The 22,414-nt window shown below is 31.3% G+C and overlaps 2 protein-coding genes across 2 annotated transcripts; both read right to left on the bottom strand.

Moving 5' to 3' along the window:
- Nucleotides 1-12,676: 12,676 nt before the first annotated feature.
- On the bottom strand, nucleotides 12,677-16,986 carry LOC113859422 (NDR1/HIN1-like protein 12). Its single transcript, XM_027492202.1, has one exon. It carries the CDS (start codon nucleotides 13,298-13,300, stop codon nucleotides 12,677-12,679), a length of 624 nt encoding a protein of 207 aa, XP_027348003.1. The 5' UTR covers nucleotides 13,301-16,986.
- A 3,108-nt stretch (nucleotides 16,987-20,094) lies between these two features.
- Nucleotides 20,095-22,165, bottom strand: LOC113858775 (pentatricopeptide repeat-containing protein At1g77360, mitochondrial-like). The gene has a single exon (XM_027491528.1). The coding sequence runs from the start codon at nucleotides 21,966-21,968 to the stop codon at nucleotides 20,487-20,489; it is 1,482 nt and encodes a 493-aa protein (XP_027347329.1). The 5' UTR covers nucleotides 21,969-22,165; the 3' UTR covers nucleotides 20,095-20,486.
- Nucleotides 22,166-22,414: the final 249 nt, after the last annotated feature.

The raw sequence follows: 22,414 nt of genomic DNA, 5'->3' as shown, positions 1-22,414 counted from the left end.
TCAAACAGGGCCATGTGTCCATGGCATTTGCACCTCATTTACTAGAGGTAATCAATAAGTTATTAAAATATCCTTTTCATAGTTTGAATTTTAAACATTACGCAAATAAATGCTTTTATTTCTGTACTTGTTATTAGTTGATTTTTTATTTAAGACTTATATTAATTTTTTATTTACATTTTAAAAAAAGGTCAGTGTGTGTTTGGATGAAAAATTGTACATAATATATTTTTCAAGAAAATTTAAAATATATTGTTGAGAATGAAGAATCTTATAAATATATTTAATATGAAATTACACTTGTCCAAAATATACTAATATTACATTATCAAATAATTTTTATTAAAATTTTTTTTCTCAAAAATAAAAAAAATTTCTATTGTAGAAGTAATGTTTGCAATATTTTAAATGACTTTAAATTTATTTGATATTTTATTTATGTTAAAATTAATATAATATATAATTTTAAATTATGTAAAAACAAGGATCATTTGACTATATATTCTTATAGAATTAAAATAAAATTTAATATAAATAATCAAAATAGTATATAATTTAAATTTAATAGTTAAATCTATAAAATTATGTTTTTATATAAAGTTATATGTTATTGTCAATATGTTCATGGTTGAAAACAACAAAGTGGTGTGTACCCATAAAAATACTTCAAAGCTTAAGTCAATATTTATACTGATCAAATAATAATTTGGAATGGATAATTTACTTAGTATAGTGATAATGGTCGATTATATTAAACTCAAATACTAATAATGTATAATGAAACTTTGTTCGAGAGTTATGAGTGGAAGGAATTAAAGAGTTTGAAAGAGGAAAGAGTGGGAAGGAATGTTAAATTTTTTCTTGATTTGATCCTTAATATTGAGAGAGAAGAATAATAAAGGGTTTAACATATAAATAGACAACATTACTCCTTTATATATTTTTTAAAAAAATACAAAAATTTAATATTTTTCTCTCTCTAATAATTAACTCTAGACCATGCTAAATATTTAATCTAACAAATAAAAATATAAATAATAAATCTTATTATATAAGTCACTAAAACTTCAAAAAAAAAAGAAAACTAAAAAAAAAAACAAACAAACAAACAAGGTTTAGAGGCTTTTAGAGATCTAGAAAAATTCTCTAACTTTTCCTTCATATTTAATTAACTTTCAAACATGAGTTAGTGATCACTAACCCTTCCTTCTCCTTTTCTCTTCTCCTTAACATGAAATCTAAACAAAGTTTAAGGTGTTATAGTAGTTTCATGAGACACAATATATGACTTACCCATAAAAAGTTTTGGACCCTTTGATGAGAAGAATGATTTATTGAATATGATTCTTTGGTGTAGTGACATTAATTAATTATATTAGACTAAGATGCTAATAATGCACAACTAAAGTATTATAGTAGTTTTATGAGACACAATATAGTATGACTTAACCATCAAAGGTTCTAAATCCTTTAGTGAGAAGGATGATTACTTGACTATGATTTCACACCAAGCATTAGGTGTGTAAGTGTGAAACATAAATAGGCTTTGAATTTAGTATTACTAATTGTTTATTGGACCATTAGCAATCCAAGAAAGACAGCTTTGGGTTTTGGGCTTTATTAGATTGGTTGAAAACTATAAGTTATAGTAGCAAACTTCTATTAAAAAAAAAAAATGCTAAACAACATTTTAGGATACTAGTTAATGAATAAAATTTTTTTTTTTTTGAAAAATGTAAAAAATATTTATTTTTATGTATTTTAATATAATTTTTAATAAAGTGTTAGAATTCATTGATACAAGATATCAAATTTTTACACATACAACACTTAATAACTTGTCATTTAACATAAGGCCAACTAATTCTATTGTTAAATCTTCTTATATTATCTTAGTCATCAAATGTATCAAATTTCCTATAATTTAAACATTTATTAATATCCAAAATTTGATGTTTATTTATATTTTTAAATATATTACATGTTAAAATAAAGTAATATGATGAAGTATTTATTATTATTATTATTATTATTATTATTTTGTATGAAATTTTATAAGGTTAATCTACTTGGTAAAAACATTTAAATCTACAATTGAATTGATTAATCTTAAATTTTATAAAAAATTATTAAATATTGTAAGTATTAAAATTTAATGTTGAGTGTTAACAAATTTTGCTCTTTAATAAAAATTTATTTTTTTAATTTTCTTAACTAATACTCTAAGGTTATCAACATTAAGGCTATCCAATGGGTCGGCTCAGGTAGGTTTAAGTGTAGTTGACTCAAGAACAGTCAAAACTGACCCTTGCATTGTTGGGCCTGTAACCATCTGCTTAGAAATTTTGGTTAAATGGGTTGCGGATTGAGCAGGTCAAAGAATCAAGTTGGGTCAATTTGGGTCTAAAATAGTTTTTCCACCAAAAATGATAAAAAACCTTATTTGTCTGTTTTTTAAGTTCAATTTCAAATTTTTTCTCCAACAAAGTACAGTACAGAATTAGAATTTTTGAAAAAATAATGTATAACAAATAATAATTAGAATAAATTTTTATATTAAAGTCAAGTCATAGTTCAGTTAAAAAAATATAACTAAAATCATAATAAATCCAAATCTAGACTTACACAACAAATTTTAAATAAAATAAAAATAACCAATTCAAATCTACTCATTCACATGCATTTCAGGAAGGGAAATGAGAAATATCAATTGGGTCCTAAAATTAGTTCTCAAATGTACAAGCTAAAATAACAAGTCCACATGACACCTCTTTTCAAACTGTGCAGGAAAATAAATCAACCAAAGTACAAATCAACATAAAGATATGTAAAAGTATTGATTGGCAACAACATTGACTAGCAACAGACAAAATTTTCTCCAACTCCTTAATTAGCTCTCATCTCCTTCATGTTTGTAAATCTATGAAGGAACATTGCAAATAATGATAAAAATCCTTAGTCAGTTAATGAATTTAACTTGTAATAAAGTTGAGCACATGAAGAGAATGAATATTGGAAGGGAATGTCATTTACCTGTCCATGATGGTTGCAAATGCTCAGAATGATGATTTAATATAGTGAAGCAAATCTTGGCTTGAGTTTCAAAATGACCATCAGGTTGAGAGCATAAAAGTGAAATTTATAAAGATAACATGTAGTGATATGCATATTGTAGATTAATATGTGAATGTATTTAGTATAGAGGGAGCAACATCAAATAAAGGGGTTTAAATGGTTACTATCCAAAATAATTCAACAAAAGAAAAAAATATCTTCACAAAAATAAATTAAAGATTAGTTCAGAAAATCACTTTGCTTAAACATTTGACAATGTTAAAATGAAAAAACAAGAACTTGCACTTTGTCCTCAAGGATTCCACATAGTCCTTGATCTAAAATAAATCCAATTGATATTCCATCCCAAAAATGATATCTATTCAAAACAGTCTTTTCATATCTCAGGCTCCAAAAAGTCATTGTTAAAAAAACAATAATACTAAGGCAAAAAGTTACAAAGACAGTTAAATAAAAAAAAGAAAAAAATAAACAAAGGTAATATGTTAAAAAAAAAAATAACTTACCCTGTAGGCAACCTTAGCTAATATTAATTGGTTGTAATAGACTAGTAGAACTTTTAGGTTGTCGCAACTGAAGTTACGACGGAATGGCGACCGCGTAGAGAAAAAAAGTAATTATAAAAAGAGTTGCAATTATTTTTTTTAAAAAAAAATTGATGACAAGGAGTTGCCACCAAAGTTTTTTTAAAAAAATATTGGAAAAACTTGTACTAAAAAAATCTTCGAAACTAGATTTGGGCTCGAGAGTCGTTTACGTGTAAAGAAGGTATTAGTACCATACGACGTCCGTTGATTAAAACAGTTTCTTTCTAATTAAATGCGCAAAAATTATTTTAACTTTAAAAATATTTATTTCACTCTAAAAAAATAATTAATATTTTTTTACTATTTTTAAATTTGTTATTATTATTATTTTTTTAAATTTATTTCTAATTTTTACAATTTTTGAGAGATTTTAATTTTATTTTTTTAAAAAGAAACACAATAAAAAAAATTGATTTGAATTAAAGGAATGAGTTATTTATAAAAATATTATTCTTTTTTTTCATTGTTGTATTTAAGAAATATATTGTAAAAAAAAAAACTTATCTTGACACTTTATTTTTTTATTTTTTATGAAATATAATAAAATTTTTGTTTTTTGTTTTTTATAAAGAAAAAGTGTTTGAAATTACTCTTAGTTTAAAACAATTTTAAAAATATTTTGAACCTAAAAAAAATTAAAAAGAAAAAATTAGACTTGATGAGTTAGGTTCCCGCTCTTATGTGCAACACAGGAATCAAAGTTGTCACGTACTTCTTTTTTTGAAAATTGACTTTTGAATAAGTTTCAAAGATTTTCTTCCTTTTTTTTTTAGAAAAAAACTTGATTTTTCTTTATTATTTTTTTAAGTAAATTCACTCTTACAAAGGGTCTAAGTTAGCACATGGTTACTCAATAAACCCTTACGATTCAAGCAACGTTGAAGGTGGATCTACCACTTTATCAAAATCATTTGGCCATTGCGTGGATTTAAAATATTTTTAATATTAATTATTCTTATGTTAGAAAACCTACTTTTTTGTTTGGTAAATAAAAACATGTATATGTCTTGATGAAGATGGACAAAAAGAAATAATTTTAGAGTTAGAAAAGGATTTGATTTTTTAGATCTAAAATGGTTTAATTTTTAAGTTGAAATTTTTTTTTTATGTTTAGAATTAAAAGGTTAGATTTATAGGATAAAAAAAAATGACTTCCATGGTAAATAGAAAATTAGGGTGTTTAGGTTTGCAAAAAAGAAAGATTTTTAGAATTTATCATTGCAAAAAAAAAAAAAAAAGGTTTTTGGAGTTATTTTTTTTTAATTTTTTAGGGGCTTGCAAAAAGGAATGATTTTTGGTTTAGAAAAAAAAAAATAGAATTTTGGGATTTGAAAAAAAAAGAGGGAAGATTTTTAATGGATTGAGGTTTTTTATAGGTTAAAAAAATGATAACTTTTTTTGGGTTGGAGAAAGATTAAGACTTTTAATTTTTTTTTAAAAAAATATTTTTAAACAATTAAGTTTTTTAGGGTTTAAAAAAATAGTTTTAGGGATAGAAAAAATTAAAACTTCTAGGGTTTAAAAAAAAGGATACTTTTTTAGGGTTTAAAAAAAATAACTCTTTAGGATCAGAGAAAAAATTAGGATTTCCTAGAATTTGCAAAAAAGGGAAAGAGTTTTAGGAATAGAAAGAGATTAGAGTTTGCAAAAGGAAAGTTTTTTTTTGGGTAAAAACATTTGCACTTGTAAAAGCATAGTTTTAGGATTAGAAATTGTTAGGTTTGTAAAAAGAGATAATTTTTGTTGTAAAAAAATTGAGACTTTTAGTATGAACAAACAAGAAACAAAAGCAAAATACACGTAACAAATGAAAAATAAGATAAAAAAAAAAGAATAAAGAGATCTTACTTAATCTAGCCAATAAAAGTTTTGTTGCTTTATCCTTCAACTCTCTTCTTTGGTTGACCTTCGGATGTGCTTAAGTTTGTTTTTTTTTTCTCTCTCTCATAATATTGGCCCTTTCCTCTTCTTTCTCTTTGTTTTTTTGGATTCTCTATTGAACTCTCTTTCTTTTTGTTTCACCATGCTCTCAAAGAGGTTAGTTTTTTTTTAGTTTTTTTTTCATTTCACCCTTTTTAAAAAAGTATCTCTTTTCTTTGAAGACCTAAGCTTCTTATTTATAGGCATTTTCTAAAATCTTAGATCTCAATTATTTATTTATTTTAATAAAGGCTCCCTTATTTTCTAATGACTAGTAATCAGTTTTTTTTTTCTCATTCATTCTCCTAAAAATCTATAAACTATTTTGACCATTTCTAAATCTGATTTTAAATTTAAAAATTGAAATTTTGAATTTGAATTTCAAATTAGTTTTTTTTAACCTACAAAATCAAATTACTATAAATTATAAATTTTAAAATTTATTTTTGAAAAAGACCCGAATAAAATTGGGTATTCACACAGGTCTAATCCCTCTAGCCACAAGTGTAACTCCTCCAACAATTGACAAGTCTTAAATGCATGAGATCAACCAAAATAAATATTAAATTACCAAAAATAACAATAATAAATTACTTGCTATAACAGCCTCTGAAATTTCAAAGTCCTCATTGATGTCATTTTTCTTAAATTAAAAAAGAGGGTTTTTAACCAATTTTGGATACAAATTAGCGCTTCAGTTATTTGTGGAGATAAGGAGCTTTTAAAACTATCTAGCACCCTACCTCCAGTGATGAATGCACTTTCGAATGTAACAGTTGAAATTAGAACAACAAGTACATCTCTTGCCAAAGTGGACATTATTGAAAAACGTGATCTTTTCTGTTTCCGTCATAACAGAAGATCAAATTTATCATTAAAACTTAAGCATGATTTAGCAAGATACCTCTCAAGTTCATTTTTTTCATCAATTGAACTTTTCTCTCTTAAATTTTATTAGTAAACATCAGCCCTTATAGAATAAGCTGCAACTTAAGAAGTAGAGGTTTGAGTTGAATTCTTTTGTGAAGAAACTTGAGAAGATTGTGTGGCCTTATGTTGTCACTCATGGAGGATAACATATGTTTGATATCAACATATAGTTAACTTGTATCTAAAATCAAGAATTACTCCAAAATAAAGTAGCTAGTTAATATGTTCCACTTGACCCCAATACTTCTCATACTTTTTTGTCATCTCCAACCCCATTTTGGCAAGAATTGTGTTCAGATTCATTGCAAATGATTCAACTCAATGAGAATTTTAGAAAGTTGGTGGAAGATAGTATGAATAGTAACATAGGTGGAAGTACAAAGGATCTTTGTTGCATCATAAAAGATTTTTAGAAACTTAACAAAAACCATTACATTCTCCCAATCACTACTACATAGAGGAGCTACACTTGTAAAGAAGGGTCTGAAACAACTATCTTCAAAATCTAACTTCTCAAACACAACTTGAAACTTTTTAGCAGCTTCTAGCATGACGTATGTTGAGTTCCAATGAGTGGAAATATCAAGACATACTAGCTTCCTACAAGGAATTTTTAAAAGATGAACACACTCCTTGAATTTGGTTAGCCTTTGAGGAGATAACTGCATATATCTAATAGTTCTGATAGTAGATATTGAGACATGCATATCCTTTAAATCATCATTCATCACTAAATATAAAATATGTACACAACACTTTATGTGAAAAATTTTCCCACCTAAGACTAGTCCATTGAAGAGCTTTAACCTATTCTTCAAATAGTTGACAGTCACATCATCAGAAGATACATTGTCAACAGCAATAATGAAGACATTTCTAAGTCCCCATTCTCTCAAAATTTCTTTAACATGTATTCCTATGGTCTCACCGCTAAGATTGAGAACACCTGAAAAGCTAATGATTTTTTTTTATAGTAGTTTCACTCCTTATCAATAAAATGAGTCGTCAATGTTAAGTAATTTAAATTTTGAATTGAAGTCCAACAATTACTAGTCAGTGCGACTCTAATGCAATCAAACATAAAAAAAATCCTTAAGTCTAATTTTTTTTATCCAAAAATAGCTGATAACAGTCCCTAGTGAGTGTTTAGCGAGATGGAAGAGTGAATTGAGGCTAAAGTTGATTGACAAGTAACCTAAATTCCTCACCCTCGACTATTCTAAAAAGTTGTTCATCTAAAATCATAAACTTGGCAATAGCTTTTCTTCAAGCTTCTAAATTGAATCTTAGGCTGGCCACACCTAACACATTACTATTAGACTCAAAAGTCAGAACGGTTTGATTTGGATCACTAATAAGGACATGTGTGTATTTACGACAAGTATGAAGGTAACTTTCCAAGCTAGATGTTTCATGAATTTTAGAGTGACAATAGAAGATTTTTTTTTTTACAATAGTTGCATGTAGCTTGGGGAATGTCATCATCATTTGCTAGAGGTAGTTTGGTGAAATGACCCCAAACATCTGAAGTCAATTTGGGAGCAATTGCATTTGCTCTCCTCTTCTCGCTAGAGCATTTGGAAGATAAACACTTACATTTGCTCTCCTCTTGTTCATAGGAGCACTTGCATTTATTGGATTTTCACCATGATTTACCAGGTTGATGTAGAACTAGTGGAAACACCCAATTAGTTTATTAGCTGTTGGTTTCAAGAGGCATGTGCTGACCAGACTCCGCTATTTTGTTTCAATGGAAGAAGCTTAGGAAAACAACTACTAGTTATATTTAGGTGTTGACTAACATTACTTAAAGTTTTATCAATTATTAAAAAATTCTTATGTATTCATAACTCATCACTGATCTTAGGTATGTTGTTAGCTCACAATAACTATCTTAGAAGCCATCAATTAACTAACAACGAGAGGAAGAGGGAAAGAGAAGGTAGGATAGGCAGGTAGAAATTTCATAAAATATCATTGATTACAAATATATTAAGAACTTGCAGCATACATAACACACATAAAAATATTAAGCTGCAGCCATCATTGATTAGGGAGAGAAAAGCAGGTATTAAGACATGACAAGATCTTAGAAAACATCATCAATCAAAGAGAGATTAAGTTCTCAGAAACTATCATTAAACAAACAATAAAGAAAGAAGGGGCAAAATAGGCAGGTGAATGAAAATCTCAGAAAACATCATTGATTAGATTGAGAATAAAGGCATTAAGCATACATACATAGAATCAAAGCAATAGCCATTATACATCAAAGAGACAACAACATGCAATGATCTCAGAGAATACCTGCTTAGGGTTCCATGACTAAGAGTCTCTAAGATGAAAAACCCTAGCAAAGCACTTAGTTAGGAATGAAATCGAAGATAGGAGAAGAGAGAAAAAGAGCTAAGGTTCTATGACTAAGAGTTTGAGAAATGAAAAACCTTAGTCTTGTTGTTTACAAGCCAACTTTTTTTATTTTAATTTTTTTTGTTTGAAGCTTTTAATATTGTTTTTAAAACAATGTTAACAAACAAGTCTTTATGTTTTTTTTTCAAAAAGCTATTTTACAAAATAATTTCAAAACAATTAATAAAATGAGAATAGAATAAAATAGACCCTTAATTTTTCATCTCTAATTCTCGTATCCTTTCATTCACTTTATAATTAATCTTGTTATAAGAAAATAAAAAATTACAAACTAATTTTCTTTCATGACAAAATTAGCCATCAGTTAGTCCTTTGAAATTTATCAATATCAATTATTTTTACAATTGCAAATAATTTTTACTTGTTAGTAATTACAAAGTTTCTGTAGTATCTTTTCAGTTTGAGTCAAAATTTTCTTGTGCAAATCATAAATATTTTAAGATAACATTTAAAGTTTTTATTTCTTTCTTAAAATAAGGATTCTCAAAAATTTGGGACCCATTCAAACTTGAGCAAATAAAAAATTTCAATTTGATCAGCTGTTTTTTTTTTTTTTAAATTTTCATCCATGAGAAGCCAAATTGACCAAGTATTCTCCATATATTTACATGTGAAGTCTTTGTTTTACATTGCCTACCTAGCAATCAAAATAAAGTATTAGCATAGCTACTCAACTAGCATCATTACATATTTTATACATGCATGATACACTAAGTTTTACTTGCTTCAACTCACTCGTCCAACAACTCATTTTAACCGAGTTCTACTTAACCTGACGAAGTTCATAGAAACAACTCATCAGATTATAGCATGAAATTATTTTAGGTTTAGATTTTTGAATATGAAGTTGACTAAAATCAACCTCTTCTTAGCCTTAATTTGAAATATTAGATGACTGGTTTTATATACCATATGACTTTGTATTTGTAAGTTTTCAAAAAAATTTAGAACTTCAAGAAACACAATTCATCTCCATTTTTACATTTTTGTGTGCTCTTCTATAGTAATTAAATGCCACAAATGGTAAGGTGGAAGTTAATTGAAATTGGAGTTTTGTTTGAAAGGGAGAGAAGTTGTTGATTTGGACGATAAGAAAGGAGTAGAGGATGGATGGAGAATAAGAGTTACTATAGAAAAATCTTTTCAGTTAAGAATAATTTAAATGTATAAATTTTTTTAGAGTTTTAAGAAATATATAAAAGTTCTTACATTTAAATTTTTTTATAAAAAATTCAAATAAACATTCTCTTTCTCTTTTATTTTTTTCTACCTAAAATTAACATTCAACATCTAAAAGTCAACTTAAAGAAGGGACTAAATAAGTTTAAAATAAATAAATAAATGATGACCACAAACGAGCATTAGATGTAGTGATGGAGGCACGAGAAGCGTTGAGGGAAAGAGTTGCTTGTTTGTTTCGTCAATGACACATAGTCCTTTTTTTTTTAATACTTTTTTACTTTGATTTTAGTTTTGTTTTTAAATACATGCAATACACAATATTTCATTTTAGAATGAATTATATAATTTAATAATTATAAAATAAAATTTTATAATTTTATAAATATAAAAATAAGTATCTATGAAAATTTTAAAAGTTTAGTTAATAAGAGAAAGTTAAGTAACAATTTTTGGACAAACTGAGCAGCTCTGTGAATGTTTTACTTTTAAATAATACATTCTTATTTATAATATAAAAGTTGACAAGAGAGGTCGTCTAGCAAAATCAATTTTGTTGATTAAGAAGGAATGTTAGTAATTCTTTATATCAACTTTAATTTTTCCTTCCTTCCCAGGTGAGCATGAATATGATTGATGTTAAACTAATTTAAATTTATTTATAAACTAGATTGAATCCTAAATTAATCTATTTTTTTAAATTAAAATTTAAAACCAGATTTAAATATAGTTTTTGATTAAAATAAACTAAATTTAAAATTAAAATTGGCTCATAACTAATTTTAAATATAGAATTTTAATTTGAAACCTATTTTAAATTTAAATTTATATTTGTCAAAATTGATTTGAAATCCATATTTTAACTTTAAAACTAATTTTAAATTTAAATATTTAGTCAAAATTTAAAGTGAATTTGAACAAGTGGCTTGGGTCTTGATTCCCCCAGCCAAATAAAACCAAAGAGAAGGTTGGAAAAGCATGGATTACTGGTACGCTTTAACAGACAAAAGAAGCTTCTCTATATAATTACTCATCGTTGATTGATGATAAATAATAGTATGATCATACAATGCGGTGGGTGTAATCCATATTTTAACATGCCTCTCACTCCTGGAAATTGGATTTAGATAACTCGATATAATCTAAAACATATATTGGATGATAAATAAGAGTTGCTTTGCATTTTCCAACTTTCAAAATCATGCCATGCATGATAATCATATATTACATTGGATATGAGAATCTTTGCCTGGAAATAACGCTCTAATTTCACGGTTTCTCTTATTTTCTCCTCATTGTTCTGCTTTTCTTTTTAAATTTTTTTCAAATATAAATTTTCATCAATTTCATCTTCATATGAACTTATTTAAACATATTAAACGAATGCATTTGCATTACTGCTTTGCCTTGAGAGAAATTACTCTTTATTCTCAATAGGAGCCGAAGGACATTAGAACTAGCATAAGACAACACACTATTTTATTGATATTAAGCATATGAACCACAACTGAAAAATTACTCTTTTTATTGCTTTTTCGCCGTGACGCACCGCACTAGTAATTAGACCTTCTCCGAGGGCAGTAAAAGCTTTCTTGGGATGTATGACCCTTACGACAACATAGACAGTGAGTTACACGCAAATTATATTATATAAAAAGAAAATACTTTGTAGACATCTATTAGGCTGTCAACGACTTGAGAGAAAGAAATTAAAAAGAGAAGTAATGTGATCAAAAAAGAAAGATAAAAACTGTCAAATAAATGTTGATGCTGCTAGAGTATTTATAAATCAACATGTTTTATATAAAAATAAAAAGGGGTTACCATAGAAGCACACATATGAAATCTTAACAACTAAGAGTGCCAAATGCTAAAAACATACAAGGCTCGAGGAAAAGCTTCATCAGAAAGGTGCCAAAATGGTAAAATAGTTAGCACCTTTTCATGTTTTAGGAATGTCTGGCCTTTTTCAGTCTCTTCCGGGGATCAATCCCTATGTCAGTGATAATTTGAACTTCCATATAATATTTATTTCTTGGTTTGCGTAGCTGTGGATGAAATGAATAATTGCCAGCCAAAACATAAGGAAGAATTAAATCAACAATGTTCTCGTTCCTTGCAAAGGAAGAACCATAAAAAAAAATAAAAAATAAAAGTGCTTTCTTTGAATATTTCCTCTTTCACGTTGTTGGTAGCTACAAAATGGCAGTAAATAAAATCATTAATGGAAGAACAAGGATTTGCACTTCGCAGGAAGAAAAAGTAAATTTGACTAAAATGGTCTATACACACAGCATTAATTCTGTCAACTACCATTAATGTTATAAGTTTCCTGAAAGAATACTACATTGGGGATAGATGTATGCTGATTGCTGAGTTATGATGTACGGTTAAAATATCTCTTGCAAAAGCAGAGACTCTAAAAATAGAGTTTTATTACCTGAAAATCTATATTTAGAAAGTGAAACAAACAGGAAAATTAAACAGGGAACTACACATAGGGAAGAAAAGGAGGTGAAAATATGTGCAAGACCTTGCCAAAATGGAAGAAAGAATCATTTTGATTTGGAGGTGCACCTCGAGGGTATGTAAGTCCCATTCAAGGGGCGGAACTTGAGGTCACAATTCAGACGACACAAGAACTTAACAGAGCCCAAAGGCCCTACCCTCCACTGAGTCCTCGCACCTCCTTTGAAATTAAACTCAATCTCATTTCGTTTCCATGCATCATCCACTTCCTCCATTTGATCTGGATTTAATGGTATAGAAGATGATTGAATAAAATAGTTGAGGTCCTTCGAACTGTTTTTGGGCACCTCAAATGGGTCTGCAACCAACACGGCTAAGTCTTGGCCTTGGTAGCTAAGGTTGAAGGTAATTTTAGAAAAGGTTGCATGAGCCTTGGCATTCCCATTCTTTGCAGTCACAACAATGTTGAGTTGGATTTGGAAAAGACCAGCATAATCATTTTTCAGAAAGTCAAGATGAGCATTAGTGACACTGATGATGGGCATCCTTGGGTGGATCACTATGTAACCAATGAACACTACAATGCCAGCAACAATCACGGCTACGGCTAAGATGGTGCATATAATGGCTACTAGCCACACTAATGGGCGGGTGCCGCCATGTGTACCCAATGCAAATTTTCTCTTCAATTTAGGCATAGTGGTGGCCATAGAGAAACCGCATGAACCAGAGACTAAAACATGCTTCTTGATTCTCTGTCAATTTTTTGTTGTGGGAAGGTGTAAAGGTTTGGCCTTGAGAAGCTTATGCAGTGAGGGAATTAAATTTGAATTCTTTGATTCTATTTGGCTTGAAGGTTTGGTATCTTCCTTTCCTCACTTTTAAGCATTAGATCTAGTCTAGTGCATATATATTTTCTTATATGGACTAAGCTTCTCAACAACTGCGAATCTTAGCCGTTATGTTATTTTAAAAGGTAAAATACGAAACTTGCATTGCTAAATCCTACTCCCTTCCTTTATACTGTGTCATGGCAAATTTGTCCCGTCTATGCAGGTCCGAACTTGCATCAATTTGATACTTGTGAATCTCAATCAATCCTATATGCATCTTATCAGTTATAATTTCATAAAATATACTATTGAGCTGACTTTTTGTTTAAAATTGTATTATGCTCATACACTAAACTCATTACAGCTTTTACTAGAAGAGTTTCTGTATTATATCATTTTCCTAAGTAAAAATTTCACCACTTAATAATGATGTTTGTAATCGTTTGCATTTTATAAATTTAAAATACAAATTCAATAAAATGATTAAGCACAATCACAATCCACACCGAGTTGTACATTTACATGACAGCGATGACTTGAGAACAATCAACAATTTCATAGTACATAATATTGTCCATGACGAATAGTTGAATTATTACAAAGTTTAATTATATACGAACAAAAGACCATAATATAACCCCCTGCCCAGAACAAAAATAAATAAATAATACTTAGCCGATGAACAAGAAATGCAAGCAGGTGGTTAAATATTCCAAGCTAGGAAATGGGTAATCAATCAAACGCCAACGATATAAGCTGTACGTTGTATGAATTCTGTCTACTTTTTTTAATAACAAATATAAATTCGGTTGGGTTTGAATTTCCACGCTGTTAACAGTTGGTAAAACAAGATTAAACAAGCAACCTTATATACTCTTGTAATATACTTCTTATACTCTTGTAATATACTTCATACATTAAATTTCCCGACATTTTGTTTGACGATGCTAACCCATGACTAGTATATTATATACTCTTGTAATATACTTCATACATTAAATTTATATAAATCTTAGAATGCTAATTATGAAAACCGAAAAACAAAAAGTTTCTGCTTCAGATGTGCCAGTTGCAAAACCTCAAACCTATTGTATTACCGTCCAACATTTGAAAGGCATTCAGAGCAATCACAGTTTGCCAGGCATCATATGAGTGGAAATATTTTAATTACATGTTCTGTACAACAAAAAAGGATAGTTGCACATACTATGTGAGCACAATCTAGATCATTCAGAAAAAGCTGCAATGAGACCTAAACTTTATTCTGACTCTGCCATGCAAAAGTTTAGAGAATTAAGAATAAAATTTCATAAAAAATTGGGGATTGAAAACATTTAAAAGCTGTTATTGTAGACACAGAAGTACAGTAATGAAAAAACAATACTATTAAATAAAATAAAAACAATGCCAAGGGACAACCCTGTAAGCTGGAAATAAATCCATTTGAACAGATTATTATTAGAAACCTAATTGACTAAGGCACTCTTTTCATATGAAGTCTTTATGGCATGAATTTGATCAAAAAAACTTATTAGAATAAAGTGAAAAGAGCTTTAGTGATAAGATATTTTTATAAATTCTCTGTAAGCCCTTCTAGATGTCCTCTAAGATAAAATGCAATCTTTTTTTTTTTTAAAGCTTAAAAACTGAATTAACAAAGGCCCTAGAAAATGTATTTCTACAGTATATATGAATGACGGAATCATAAAATGGTATAATCAAAATACATTCCTAAGGTGTAAAACTGATACTGGGAACTAAATAAAATAAAGTAAAACAAATTTAATGTAATAATTATAAAATTAAATTAGAATAACGCATTTGCGTGCTTTGTAAATTTCTCTTAAAGAATATTACATTTCTTAATATTTACAATACAAACCAAATAGGAAAACTTTGGCAAAACATAATTAAGACTTTTGTTACTTACACCTTCGGTTAGCCATCTCAAGTGGTTGGTCAATGGTCAATTGTTTCGGATGACAGTGCAGGTGCTTCACCTTTGCAGTGCAATCTATTAGATAACTAAAGGAATTTAAGGATCATGGAAGCAAGTTAAACAAAAATGAATTAGAAAAGGACACGGAGGGCTGTTGCTTTGGCCTGTCAATCCGAAGCAACACTACTCTTATCTATCAATTCTTAAGGTGTTTTCATTGCTTCCCCGTTACAATCTTTCAACAAATTCCCCGTTTCCTTGGATAGGGGTTTGGGGCTATTGAACTTGCTTTGTCTGCTCTAATTCTCTGACCCTTTGATGTGTTTCCAAATCTCATCTTTTCCCCCTACAACCACCCTTGTTCTTTGTAAACAAAAAATTATAAATCACTGCCTTCTTTCCACGTGTCCAAATGAAAAAATATAAGACAAATGCAACTTCCACTGCCAACAGTCCAGTACAACCATTAACACATCCATCAATGTGGATCACAAGACAACAGAAAATCAAATTAGTATGCAGTGCCAGGTGATACATAACTAAGGGAGGATGTATTTGTTCATGAGAGAAAATTGATATATATAACCTCACTCAAAATATAAACATTGACATGAACATCTGTAAAGCCACAAAGACATCTTAGCCTCCTGCATTGTTGAGCAGGTGTTATACTCAACGTTGTAAATATGAAGAATTTTCAATGCTACAAGTTTTTTAACAAATATTTAAAGGACAAACTAAACAATGATTCAAAGACATAACAAATGGTCCTCAAAGTACATATTATGTTTCAAAATAAGGAAAACCACATGCAATAACTAATGATATACTACTAATATATTGACAACCAATAGTATATATTCATCAAATTCACAATCTTATAGTTGATAAGATGAAGATTTATTAGATATATCAATTCAAATTTTAACCAATTCTCTATATTGAAGAAGTGTTTTAGGAAGTTAAAACACGATATTTATAATGGATTCAAATATCATTTTTAAGTTGTACTCTATTTTTATGATGATAAAAAGTTATACTGCAAAATAACAGAAATGATGCTTGCTTGAGTTATGCTTCAACAATTTGTAATTTTCTCAAAGCATATACTATTTATACAATTTGTCTCCTCATTCACCTAGAATAAAATTCCATTCCTCAAACACTAGCATAAAATGAAAGAACTTTTAATGGAAAGGAACCAACAGAACTTTGCCAGGTTCCCTGTTGATCAAGCCGCGACGACTATGGTAAGAATTGAGAAACAGTCTGCAGAGAAAGAGTGAGAGAGAATAATCCATAATTTTGAATTCAGAAGTGCGTAAGTTCTAAGAGAAAGAGCCGGGGGCTGGGGGTGGGAAAGCAGAGTGTGCTGCAAATGGACATACCACAACTCAACTTCCAGATGACTTCATGAAAACCTTAAATAATGCACATGTTATAAAAATAATGTTTCAGCAATGTGTCTCTTTCCAGAACTGTCAATCTGCTGCAAAAGAGACCCAAAAAAAAAAAAAAACCTTCCAGTGGCATTTACACAAACAAACCATGACCCACTTACAACATTCATAATGCATTTGAAATGTCAATTTATGTGCACCAAACGACCAAAAACAAATAGCAAAACAAAATCTTACCCCCCCCCCCTCCCCACTGGCAGGTACACTACCACTAAGAGAGCTTTATCACTTAACTCTCCAGTTTGAGTCTTAGCTGTGGTCCATCAAACCATGGCTCCACTTACACCACCAGGGCAATGACATCAACATTAGAAGAATAAAATATTATAGAGCATTAGCATGCATTAACGTCAACATAAATAATAAAACGTCTAATGTAGGAACCTGGAACACGGAACTCAATTTGCAGCTTTGTTCAAAGCAAGCATGCATGCATAACATTCATAAAAGGCCCCAAAAGAACTGCTTATAGCACAAAATATGAACATAAAATTGGAGAGAAATTGCAGGAATGACAATCATAAACTGATACCCAAAATTAATGTAAATATATACAGGAAATTTTGCATTCATACTAATCACTTTCTAGAATGATCATCCTATCAAGAATACTTAGCTCAGAAAAACAGCATGCAAGTCAACTAAAATTCATGTACTACTTACTCAAGTAGCACAGTGTGATCAGCCTCAAATTTTAAACTTTTAATATCATAATGTTATCACAAGGAAAGACATGGACAAAATATCATCAAAAGGAAAGGCTACTGTGAAGTAAATATAATGAAACTCAAAACACTGTTTAAAAGGCACAGCTGAGACAGTCAGGAAGAACAAGAAAAATCTGCCTGTCAGCCACCAATGGATGAGATTGAAAAATTTTAAAACATAAATAAAAGAAAATATCTATTAGTTACAGAGGAGGACTGAGAAAGCCTATTGACAAAACCATTAAGAAGGATTTAAATGTCAATAGTCTGTCTATAGATTATGGTGCTGTTTGATTCATGTAACCAACCCCACCTTGTAGAAACAGCCTTGGTTGTTGTTGTATTCACCTAGAATGCAATCTCATTTCTCACACACCAGTAGAGAAAGCAAAAACTTTGTGATGAAAGGGAAGAAACAGTGGTTTCCAGGGTTCTTTGTTTATCAGGCCATGCCTAGAGAAAGAAATGAGATGCAGAAGTCCATGATTTTTTATGCAGGAGTGCCTAAGTTCTAAGCAAAAGAGGGATGTGGGAGGAGCAGTAAGTGCTACAAATGAACATACCCACAATCATCTTCCATAGGACTGGCACAAAAACCATTAATGATGAATGGATTTTAAAAGGAATGTGAGAGCAAGGCATATCCCTCCATTCATAAAATATTTGAAATGTCAACCTAAGTGTATGAAACTGGACAAAAAAAGAAAAAGAAATTAAAGCAAAACCATCCCAGTGGCATGTAAACTACTAAAGGAGCCTTAACATTTAACCCTTTAACTCTTCAATTTGGATCTTCATTGTGATCAATCATACCACGGCAACCAACCAATGACAAGATGATAGACAATAGTGTGAAGCACATGCTTAGCTCACAAAGATAGGGATGACACTTGTGCAGGACAAAGGCAAGGAACAACTCCCTGCTACTCATCCCCAATGTTCCCCCATCCAAGTACCCATTTTTTCTCAAGGTGATTTTTCCCCAATCCCTATTCCCCCATTCTCAATGAATTCTCAACATTGAAAAAAGTTATAATAATAAGTTATCACACCTTATCAAATGATAAGAAATAAAGGTATTTAATAAATTTGTTGTTTTACTAAATTTTAAATTATAAAAAAATAATATATTAAAATATCATACTGTATAAAGGAAAAGACTAAATATACATTTATTTATTAATCAAGGTAGTCAAAATTGACATTTTATTACAGATGAATAAGTGTAGTTAAGATCATAAAACACAACCACAACCCGGCTTGCAAAATTCTACAAAATTCAAATATATATATATATATATATATATATATACACACACACACACACATATATATATATATGTATGTATATATATATATATAACATGTTAACGCAATGATCCCATAGCAATCAATCCTGGATAGCAGCGCTAAGTGGCAATGCCAAGAATGCTATAGCGGAATAGCAAAAGTGGGATAATCGCTATTCTGAAAATTTAAAAAATATACCATATATAGGTTATGCTACACATATATATGCTGAAGATTTCAAATGTCAATCATTTGGAGGGGTTCTCAGAAGTCAAAACTCAAAACAGAACAAAGAAACAAAAAGAATAAAACAGAATGGTCTCACCAGAAATAACCCCAAACACATATGATCTCGCAGAAAATATGTGGGTCTTGCTGGAAATGAAGAAGATGACTAGAACTTGGCCGGATATAGTGAGCAAAGTACCTAATGCAAATGGGTCACTGTTGAACTTGGCTGGAAAAGGACATCAGCCACTGTGAAGCTTGTTTGACAAAAAAAGGTGATTAAGATGGGGAATGGGAACACTTAGGGTTCAAGAGCGTTGAGTTTGAATGATACAATGACATGCAGAAATTGACAATATAAAAGAGGAGCAAAATCCCAAATTGTCCCCCTTAAAAGCCTTCTAATGTTAAGAAAACAAGGGTAAATTTGACATTTCTGTTGTGCATCAAATAGCAGCCGCAACAGCCACGATTTGCACCACTCCAGTCACTACACAAAGCCATGATGCTATGCACTCTGCGTCCTGTTAGGGAGCTGCAACGCCCCGCTACACTGCAATAGTGCCTCATTGCATGCTAGTGACAGATATGGATGATCCTACCCAATCCCACTAGATTGCAATCCAGACCATTATCAAGATCATATAGGCTGCCACAAAGCATAGAATTGTGTGATCTTACGAGTAATATCACAATTTTAACTTTGTTTTTAATATGTGTATACAAATTAAGGATAAATATCTAGGGACTTTGTTGGGTGAGGGGTATGCTCCCCATCCTTGTACCTAAATATGCTTCAAAGGATTTCTTGTCCCGCCTCCCTGTCCTTACAGGTAAAAATCCCTAAACTCAAGACCCCAAATAGGACAATTCCTACGAGGAATTCCCAGATGACTGGAAAAACTGCCAATCCTACACATTGATAATAAAATTTGCATGTAGGATTATAGAACAAGGAAACTCAATTCGTGAATTTGTTCTAAGATGCATAACTTTCACAAAAAGGGCCAAAAAGAATTGCCTGTACCACAAAATGTGAACCAAGAATTGCAGAGATGTTGCCAGGATCACAATCATGAACTCAATCAAATGCAAATATTTACAAAAAAACATTGCAGTCATACTAATTGTTTTATATTATGACCATTCTGTCGTGAATGCATAACTCAAAAAACCCATGTGCAAATATACTACAAAGTTCATATCGAGTTGCAGTGAGACTAGTCTAGAAAATGATAATATAAACATATAATACAAGGAGAAGAAAAAGAATCAGACAAGAAACAAACTACTGGGATAAAAGACTACCAAAAGGAAAGGCTAGGACAAAGGGAAATTGATGATACTTGTGGAAAACTATTTGAAACCTGCCTGTCTTTGACAACTAAGGTTGAGTACACAAAAAATTTAACACATAAAGAAAAGCAAATATTTTCATATTACAACTTGACATGATCTTTCCACCTTCTACAAAGACTATCATATCTGTCACTTGCACTTCTACCTTCTTTATAGAAGGCATCCTTCAATGTGATCATTGTAGATTCATATATTTTAATCCTCCTATCGAGCATATCCTCAGCAAACCTTTTCACCTCTGTGAATCGGCTCAAGTTACAAAGCCCAATGAGCAACGCATTCGCACTCCCATCAAGTGGCTTGACATGATTTTCTACCGCACAACTCCAAATCTCAAGGGCAGTTTCAGGGTCATCACAATCAAACAACATTGCAATGGCCGCAGCACAGTTAGCGCCAGTGGGCGGCCACTCGTTCTTGACCATCTCGGTGAAGAACCTTTCGGTCTCACGGACCTTTTTGTTCTTCACCAAGCACTCAAAAACCATGTTGTAAGTCAACGAGTCAGGAAACGCACCAAGCAAAACCATCTCATCAAGCAGCCTGAACGCGCGATCAATCTCGCCATTGTTGCAAAGCAACCCAATCATGGCATTGCACATTATGAAATTAGGCACTAATCCACCCCCCACCACCGCTTCCCACACGGGAATGGCGTGAACGGCGTCGTTTTGCTTCACAAAAATATCAAGAGCATTGGTAAAGAATTTCAAACCTGGAATGCAGTCATGGTCCTTCATAACCTGAAGGAACCTAACAACCTCATCCATCTGGGCGGCGCGTACGAGAGTCATCAAGAAAGCATCATAAGCAGGCACATTCTCCTTGCTCCAACCAACACGAATTACCATTTCCCCAAACGTGGTCTTCGCCTTCGCCGCATTCCCTTCCTTCTCCCATCCTTCGAGCAAAATCGCGAAGGTGTCACCGTCGGGTGCAACCTTCGCTTTGATCCTTTCGAAGAATTCGAGACCAACGGAGGTTTGATTCTCCTCGCTGCAAATTGCGCTGAGGAGTGAGTTAACGGCGACCACGTCCTGCTTAACGCCGTACCTGTCCATGACGTCGAAGCTCATAACGGCCTCGTTAAACCTTCCGGCGGTGCAGTAACTCTGGAAAATGGAAGCGAAAGTGGAGAGAGAAAGCGTGGCTTCCTGTTTCATGGACCTAACGGCGTCCCACATGGGCTCGAAAAGCTGGTTTTTACCCAGCAAATCGACCATCAAGTTCCACGCGTGGGGCGTGTGCTGTTTTTTGACGCGCCCGACCCAGCGAAAGAACTTGAGGGCCGAAGATGGGTAATTGTAAGAGAGCCTCAGGACCTCATGGACGCACTCATCCGAAGGGTGGATACCCGAGGAGGAGAGTGCGGCTTCGATGTCCTGAGGAGAGGTTCGGGTTAGGATGTCGCACAGGGTTCGTGCTGTGGAGGACACGTTCGCGGTGTCCAAGTGGGAGGGGAATTGGTTCGGTTGGTGCGGTTTGGGAATTTGGGTTGGTTGTTGTTTGTTAGGGTTCTTCAGTGGCTTTGTCCTATTGGGGTTTTCGGCCACTGCCTCCATTTTATGATTCTAAAATGAATGGGGCATCAAGAGAGGTTTTATCGAATGCTATATCTATAAGAAGTGTTGGAATTGAAAAGGATGACAAAAATAATGGGATTTTGGAGTTTGCTTGTAAAAGGGGTACTGGCGTTGGTTCAGTGCAGATGCAGTGACTCGCGGATTGGAATTTGCAGAGGTTAGAGAGAAGCAGAGAGTAAGGTAAGAGATTTTGTTTGGCGAGTTTGTTTTTGGTCAAAATTATGCATTCTAATACTTAATGGGACTTTTTTGTGGTGTGGCCCAAAGTAGTTGGACCATTAACAAAAATGTCCTTCTGTAGGCGGGAAGAGATAATTCATAAAAAATGCAATATAACGACACACAAAAACTGCAATATTTTTAAGTATTCATCATTTTTTCATTAGTTTAGTATACAAAACTAACATGGGTATATGAGCGATTTT

This window comes from Abrus precatorius, unplaced genomic scaffold (genome assembly GCF_003935025.1).
Source record: "Abrus precatorius isolate BTA unplaced genomic scaffold, Abrus_2018 Scaffold2, whole genome shotgun sequence".
In the NCBI taxonomy this organism is placed as follows: Eukaryota; Viridiplantae; Streptophyta; class Magnoliopsida; order Fabales; family Fabaceae; genus Abrus; species Abrus precatorius.
This window is presented reverse-complemented; position numbering and strand designations above follow the sequence as displayed.

Excerpts from the sequence above, each read along its gene's own strand:
- LOC113859422 (XM_027492202.1), bottom strand. The coding sequence starts at position 13,300 with ATGGCCACCACTATGCCTAAATTGAAGAGAAAATTTGCATTGGGTACA.
- LOC113858775 (XM_027491528.1), bottom strand. The coding sequence starts at position 21,968 with ATGGAGGCAGTGGCCGAAAACCCCAATAGGACAAAGCCACTGAAGAAC.